Genomic DNA, 8,431 nt, shown 5'->3' on the forward strand with positions numbered 1-8,431 from the left:
TTTAGCAGGATGGGAATACATATTTTATTAGTGTGGAGGATGAACCCACAGATGGAGACAGTTTGATAATCAGGTGTGGTGTTTGTCAGCTAAATAAATGTTCATTGCCAGTTCCACTTTCATTTTATTTCAGTTCTGGTGGTTTTTTATTTTTAATGTGTTCTTATTGACTTTTTTTGTTTTTTAAGAGAGGGAGGGAGAGAGAGAAAAAACATTGATGTGAGAGTAAAATATCAATCAGTTGGCTGCCTCTGGCATGCCCCCTATCGGGAATAGAGCCCACAAGCATATGCCCTGATGGGGACTCAAACTGGCAACCTTTTGCCCTAGCCAGTTTGGCTCAGTGGATAAAGCATCGGCCTGTGGACTGAAGAGTCCTGGGTTCGATTCTGGTCAAGGGCACATGCCTGGGTTGTGGGATCGATCCCCAGTGGGGCATGCAGAAGGCAGCCAATCAATGATTCTCTCTCATTGATGTTTCTATCTTTCTCTCCCTCTCCCTTCCTCTCTGAAATCAATAAAAATATGTCAAAAATTACTTTAAAAACAAACAAACAGGCAACCTTTTGGTGCACAGAACAATGCTCAATCAACTGAGCCACACTGGCCAGGGCTTTAAAAAAAAGTTTTATATAGTTAAGTGAGATGGTATTTTAGCTTTTTAGTCTAAACCAGATGGATAACCTTTTGGGTTTGTTTTTTGTTGTTGTTCCATTTTGTGGGGGGTTTTTTGTTTGTTTTTTTATGTGTGTTTTTTAATTTTACCCATAAATTTTACTGTTTTCCATTGTCATCTTGTCAACTAAAATGATCAGGAACCAAAAGTTTAAAAAAATTTCCTCAGAGTTGCCTCAAAAGTCAATCCTGGGGGTTTTTCTCTGATGATCTGGAAAAATACTTTGAAGTGAATGAATAGATTGTTCTCAGTTGAAAAAATTCTTTCAGTTACATTACACTTACTTTATTGTTTTAGCTGTTGCAGTTTGCATGGGAACTAATTTGAAGGTTTGGATAAGACTGCATTTATTTGAGTTTGAGTAACAAACACCAGGAGTTGCACTTGGGTGGAGCTGGGTCCTTACAGTGTGGGGATGAGCTTTGGCTGCTCACCTTGCTTTGTAGTAGTCAATTTTGATGGCAGGGTCTCAGAACTTATAATTGTGGAAACAAAGCATCTTAGTGTCTATTTTATTTTCACTACAAAGGAAATGAGCAGTCAGGTGATTCAAGCTCTTGATCTGAATAAGACTCAATTTCCCTGTGACTCATGATATTTTCAGGGAGACAGTAAAGAAACTACTTTTTTGATAGATGTCTGATCTGATCTGACCATTCCTGCCCCTGGATGAAGTGCCCCCATTGCTACAGATGGCCCAGCCACTGCTGGAGAGGAATGACTCAGCTGATAGCAGTTCTCAAGCACCAGACACAGACTGGGCATCCCTTGAACGGATGCACATGGCTGTCCTACACGACGATTAGAACAATATAGATCTAATGTTCTTTGAATGTCTTGCTTCAAATTAGAATCACAAGGCTGGTATTGAGGTTTCTTCTCCACTCCCTACCTCTCAGCTTAGGCTGGAGTGCCTCTCAAGTGACCTTCCATTTACAGCCCATGGGTAGACAGTAGCATCTCTGAGTGATTTGGGTCCAGAATTTGGGCAAACGTAAGTGGAAGAGGACCTTGAAGAATGATAGCAATCAGCTATTTGAGTGTTTTTCTACAGTTAACTAAGCACTATACTAAACATTTCATATGTATTATGGCCTTTAATCCTGTTTTGATCCACATTCTACAAATACGGATTCTGTGGCTTATTTTTTTCTTGTTATTGAGTTTATTAGAGGCTGGTTGCATGAAGAGATTTGTGCAATAGGCCTTCCTTTCCCCTGGCTGCTGGCACCGGTTTGCCTCTGGCACCCGGGGCCCAGGCCTTCGCTCTGGCCGAGTTCTGGCCGGAGCCGGCCCCAGAGCCATGAGGCCTCGCTGCTCTGCCGGCCCCGGAAACGTCAGGCCTCGCTGCTCCGCCGGCCCCAGAGCCGTCAGGCCTCGCTGCTCCGCCGGCCCCAGAGCCGTCAGGCCTTGCTGCTCCGCTGTGCCGGGCCTCCAGGCTTCGTTCCCCCCCCCTTGGAGCCTATGTATGCAAATTAACCACCATCTTTGTTGGTGGTTAATTTGCATATCATGCTGATTAGCCAATGGGAGATGTAGCGAAGGTACGGTCAATTACCATGTTTGTCTATTATTAGATAGGATTGGAGTGACACTGGTTAACAAAATTATACAGGTTTCAGGTACATAATTCTACAACAGGTTAACGTAAAAATATTTAAACCTGTAAAGAATTTTTGTGAGTTTATTTGAGCCAAACTGTCGACAATTGCCAGGAAGCAGTATCTCAATGGTTTGGGATAATGCTCCAGAAAATGGCGGTCTTTTATCTATTTTTATACATTGCAATCAAAGGAGGAGATGTAGGTGGGTTACATGAAATCCATTGGTGATAGACAAGAGAGGTAGGAGAAAGCAAAGTGGGGAAACATCTGGGATTGGATAAAAAGCAAAATGATAGACACATAAGTGGGTGCAGGATAGTTAACAATCAACAATTAACATGACAACAGTGACAACAAAGGAATTTGTGGTATCTGTCCTGGCGCCCAGGCACATTAGGTTGTGAACCAAGGGGCCCAGAAAAAGGGAAGTTACAAGTTACCCAGATGTTTCCAGGATGTGTTATCATAGATGCAAAAAGACAGATAGGCTCAGTTAAGGTTAAGGATGACCTTATCAGTGAAGATACCGGCCTAGGAGGTGACTACCCACCAACTGCTTTTAGTTAAATTTTAATTTCAGACCATCCTTTGTGGTTACTTAGGTCTTTGAGTTTGCAAAACTTCCAATGTCCCTCCATACTACATTTTACCCTGGAATATATCAGACAGGAAGGGAGAGGGAGAGATAGAAACATCAATGATGATAGAAAATCATTGATTGGCTGTATCCTGCATGCCCCCCCATTGGGGATCGAGCCCACAACCCAGGCATGTGCCCTTGACCTGAATCGAACCTGGGACCTTTCAGTCCACAGGCCGACAACACTCTATCCACTGAGCCAAACCAGCTAGGGCTACCCTGGATGTTCTTACATAGCCACATAGACTTTTATTTGTGTTTCTTCTATATTCTGGGTATGGTGCGTTATTTTTAGCTATTATCTTAGTAATTATGGGGGATTTTGTTTAACTCCCATTTTATTGATGAGGAAATTTCATCTTGGGGGTAATGTTTCTGAAATCAAGTCTAGGTCTGCCTGACTCCCAGACATGGCAGGAGAGTGTGGTAGGTGTTAGGAGCACAGGACCTAGAGCTAGACAGCTTGGATTATATCCTGGCTTCACCTAGAACCAAACACTGGAATTTTGGGTGAGTTGCTTAATCCCACTGTGCCTCGGTTTCCTCATCTGTAAAGTGGAGGTGCTGAATCCCTTCCTTGCAGGCTGTTGTGAGGATTAAGTGAACTAATACTTGTAAAGTACTCAGCACAGGGTCCAGCTTGGTAATGAGTGCTTCGTAAACATACACTATAGTCATCATGCTTCCCTAGTCAGACGCATGGCAAGTCCATGTGTCAGGCTTTCTTTGACCTTCAGATGATGAGCACCAGCTCTATGCAAGAGGCTGTGCTAGGAAGAAAGCCAAAAATATCAGTTGCTTTCTTGTTTGGAGTGTCCTATCTTGGGCATTCTGCATACATTATCTTATCTAATCCTCATAGCAGAACAGTTCCTTGTGCTACACCTGGAGAAACTGAAGCCCTGGGAAGTCAAGTGACTTGTTCAAGGCCAGTCCTCTTGTTTAATTTAGTGGTAGAACTGGGACCAGATGGCCGGTCTTATGCTCTTTCTCCAGCATCACACTGACTCCTGAATAATAATGGCTGCCATTTAGTAGACTGAAATTCTTTGCAAGTGATCAACAAGTGTAACATGAAAAGAACATGTTGCTAGAATAAGTTTGCCTTAACCGCACAATCTCTCAAGACCTTTAATACACTAGCGCCCCATGATGCTGCTGGTGTAGTAGTATGTGGCATTTCTGAAACCTTCCTGGAGATATCCCAAGGGACTAGGACCCCAGGAAGCACACTTGGGAAACGACTTCCAGTTGAATGTGCTAAGAGTACCCTTCTTAGGTTTAAAGATCAGAGGGAAGGGAGAGGTATAGGGACTGATCTGATTAGCGGCTTTGAGGGGAAACAAGCAAGCTTTCGTCTAATAGCCTCTGATCTGCAAAGGCCTAGGCCAGGGCATCTGCTAAGGCAGTGGTCGGCAAATTCATTAGTCAGCAGAGCCAAATATCAACAGTACAACGATTGAAATTTCTTTTGAGAGCCAAATTTTTTAAACTTAAACTATATAGGTAGGTACATTGTTATTAACTTAATTAGGTTACTCCTAAGCTGGCCTTTGCTAAAAACGTCCTCAGTCTGAGGGGTCGACCTCAGCGAACGTACCCACACTTTTTCTAACGTCACTTCTTCAAAATAGACTCGCCCAGGCTGAAAACTGACTTCTGCGCATGGGCCACGAAGTTTCAATCGCACTATACGTGCGCGCCCACACGTGGTATTTTGTGGAAGAGCCACACTCAAGGGACCAAAGAGCCACATGTGGCTCGTGAGCCGCAGTTTGCCGACCACTGTGCTAAGAGATAGGCTGAAGGTGAGATGTATGGAGAAAGACAAAGGCTTTAAGTGGTTGTGGAGAATTGGGAGTTCTATGTACATTTTGTTTGTCAGCTACCCTAATTGCTTTATTTGATTCACTCCTTTAATCCCTACAAAAACTGAGCAAAGCTGGTAGCCTTAACCCTTGTTAAAAATCCTTGTTACTACCCTTGTTGAAATTAAGGGAGCTTAAGTAACTTGCTCAACACACCATGGCTAGTGGGTGAATTCCAGCCCCGGTCCATCTGCGAGCTCTGAACACTGCAGCAGACACCGTGTCTTATTCATAAGACATAATCAACCCCTATGGTGCCAGGCACTTAGTTGGTCTTCAGGAAATCCCACATCCACCCCCCTTTCTCATAGTTGGCACATGAGTATGAAATAGACTCATGAGTGAGATTTCAGTAGGGAATGCAGGCCTGAAAAGTCCATCACAGAGAGAGTCTAGCTCATCCCCTATGTCCCATCAGTCACTGCGAAGCTATGTCAAGCCTGCCTCCAAGGCAGACTTGGAGTGCTCCTCTCCCCATTCTGCCCTCCACCTCTCTGAAGCTAAACGCATCCTGGTCTGTTGGACCCTCCAAGTTCCGGCCATGGTCTCTCCCACTCCAGGCTGCCATGCATACAGCTTTCCTCTCTTTAAGCCCTTATTCATGTGAGGACATCAAGGAAGAGGGGATTGAATAACTTGCCCAATGTTATTAGGAGTGAGGGGGAGCTAGCAGTAACTCAGAGTCTGAGGAGAATTCTGCTGGGCCTGTAGGTTCCATGAGGGCAGGCATTCTGTCTTAGTCATTCCTGTTTCAGCAACACCAAACACAATGCCAGGTGCAGCAAATGCTTAGTACAAATCTGGGACAGGATTTCCCTCCTGCCTTGCTTTTGTTAGTGTCCTGACAGGATCCTCTCTCCTCAGCACTGCACCCCAGGTATTGAATACCGTCTTTCCAGCCCAGCAAGCAGAAAATGAAGCCAAAGCCAGCTCTTCCATCTCCATCGACGAGTCACAGCCTACCACAAACATCCAAATACGGCTTGCTGATGGCGGAAGGCTGGTGCAGAAATTTAATCACAGCCACAGGTACCTTATATTGTCTGGCCTACCTTATTTTAGGAGGGTCCCAGAGATTCCCACCAAAGGGGGGGCAGGGGGCTGTTTTTTCTTCTAACCCCAGCAGGCACTCCATGCTTTTCGAAAAGGAGGCAATGGAATGGAAAGCATGCAAGTCTGAAGCCTTTGGCCCCTAATTCCATTAAATGTGGCCAGTGATTGCTCTCTTACCTACTGTGGTTCTCATTCCTTACCTGTAAAATTAGGGGATTGGATTCCTTAGGAGGGATTTTTTCAGCCATCAAACTCTTTGTTCAAAGGAAATCTCATGCTAAATCCCAAAGGTAGAACAGATAAAATTTGAACAGCTGTGCTTGCTAGAGAGGAGAGGAGACACAGTACCAGCATCCCACCCATGGCTTTCTCCACCTCCTTCCCACAAGGGGCCTCTGAAAATGACCAGGCTATTAAGGTCTCTTCCAGATCTGGCATTTGAGAATTCCAGAACACCTGCTCTACTATCTTAGATCATCTGGCCTGGATCAAAGCAAACTGCCTCCCTCATTTTACAGACACAGAGTAATGAAGTGATTAGCAGGGGAGGATAGAGTAAAGATATTTGACAACTCCTTTTTCTAGACTAGCAGTGTCTAAATGTCATCAATCATAGGCCAGGTGAACCAGAACCCACATGTGGGACTCAGTGAATGGCTTGATAATCCTTGAGTGTTGACAAGGTTCTCGTGTTGAGTAAGCTGTGAAACAAGCCCCAGGAGCACATGGAATCTTTGTTCAAACATTTCTTGTTCAGTAGGAACTGTTCACTGCACTGTCAGGTGCTTTGTGTTTAAGGGAATTAATTCCTGTCACTTGTCTGAGTTCTTTGCCTCAGTTTCATTTCACTCAGTAACTCCAGCATTTCGGCATGATTGCTAACTCCCCCGGGTGGACAGCCCACCCCAAGAGTTTACCAGCTGGTGGGTAAGAGGACTCTGCTGGAGGTCTCAGACTGTATCATGGATGTCTACGCCCTTACATGTGCCAGATTGTGAATAAATTTTAAGTGTTGGAGGTAGAAAGAAGTTTCTGTTTAAGCACTCTAGGGGAGAAGGCTGGCTGTTTCAGATGACTCTTCTTGTGGTCACCAGGTTCAGGACACAAGCAGTATCTAGAGTAGGGATTCCTGGCACTCAAGGGTTACTGACCTTCAGTAATTCTTTTCACTAATAGTTTTAGTGGTTTTCAAAAGAGACATAGTATTTGCTGCCCTTGTGGAATTCATGGTCTATAGGGGGAGACAGACCTTAATCATATCCCAAAATTGTTTGATTACAAACTTGATCAGTACTGTGGGAGTAAGATCAGGGGATGGAGCTGGGGGGGAAGGCTGCCCTAAGGAGGCAGCATTTGAGCTGTGGCCTAAGGTTTGATTAGGATTACAGGAAAAGAATCAGGCAGAGGAGCCTCTAGAAAGAGGAACCCAAATATAGGCAGGGAGCATAGCATGAAGAAGAACTGAAAGGAGAAGGAGGGTGGTGTAAAATTGGTCAGGCCTTGGGACCACAGTAAGGAGATGGGTATTTCTCCCAAAGAAAATGGGAGTAACCCTGAAGGGTTTCAGGCAAGGGAGTGGCCTGCTCAGATGGGCTTCCAAAGGAGAGCTTTGGCCACTCTCTAGAAGACAGGGCCAGGGGAGGGGGCTTGGGGGATGTGGTGCATTCTGCTGCAGGGTGGGATTTGTGGGCAGCAGAGAAGGGCACTGCTCACCCACTTCCCACTCATCCCTGCTCCACCAGGATCAGTGACATCCGACTCTTCATTGTGGACGCCCGGCCGGCCATGGCCGCCACCAGCTTTGTCCTCATGACTACTTTCCCGAACAAAGAGCTGGCTGATGAGAACCAGACCCTTAAGGAAGCCAACCTGCTCAACGCCGTCATCGTGCAACGATTAACATAACCACCCGGCCCTGCCAGGTGGCCTCACCTTCCTGTGTTTCCCATGGCCAGCTGCCCCGTGGAGACTGCCCCTCCCGCCCCCTCTTGAACACCCAGCAGTCCAGTGCCGTCTCCTCCGTAGCTCTGGGTTCTTAGATCTCCGGTGGACATTTGTTTTCTCCTTAGTTGCATTTCCTGGGGTTTTGTGACGATCAATGGACTTTAAAGAAAAAAAATAAAAACAACTAAAAAAATGGAAGGAATATCACCAGCATGTTCCAGGGAACCTCTCCCACTGAAGTAGGCTTTGATTGCTTTAAAATAATTTCTCTCCAGGGCGTGTGAGAAGAACCTTCCTGCATAAAAATTGCTTGTGGCCCACAATACCCATCTACTTGTATGTCCACCTGCCTCTCCCATGATGACTAGTGGAGGATTTCCCCCTTTATAAGGAAGGAAGTGGGGGACTTGTAGAAAGAGGATTTGCAGCCACTTACTCCCATAAGGACAAATCTCTTGCCCAGATAAAACCAGGCAGCAGCAAAAATCCCCCAGATATAGATGCTCATGACTCCTTCAGATGAAGATAAATATTCCCTGTGCTCCTTTTGCTCAAACCCTGGGAATTTCAAACCAGTTGAGATTCTGATTTCACCTGTCTGCCTCGGGCCTTTCCTCCCTCATCATCTGGGCCATTGTCACCCTGG

At 45.4% G+C, this 8,431-nt stretch overlaps 1 protein-coding gene across 2 annotated transcripts in view; it reads left to right on the top strand.

The window, feature by feature from the left end:
* NSFL1C (NSFL1 cofactor) overlaps window positions 1–7,983 on the top strand; it is a 28,972-nt gene extending 20,989 nt beyond the window's left edge. The window contains exons 8-9 of one of the 2 annotated variants that reach the window (XM_059705809.1): window positions 5,626–5,817; window positions 7,584–7,983. In XM_059705809.1, the coding sequence (XP_059561792.1) occupies window positions 5,626–5,817; window positions 7,584–7,746 (355 nt within the window). In that variant the 3' untranslated portion in view covers window positions 7,747–7,983. The remainder of the gene's footprint in view (window positions 1–5,625; window positions 5,818–7,583) is intronic. The other variant, XM_059705810.1, reaches the window with a different exon arrangement.
* The last annotated feature ends 448 nt before the right edge of the window (window positions 7,984–8,431 follow it).

The sequence above is a fragment of the Myotis daubentonii genome, chromosome 8 (genome assembly GCF_963259705.1).
Source record: "Myotis daubentonii chromosome 8, mMyoDau2.1, whole genome shotgun sequence".
Classification (NCBI taxonomy): Eukaryota; Metazoa; Chordata; class Mammalia; order Chiroptera; family Vespertilionidae; genus Myotis; species Myotis daubentonii.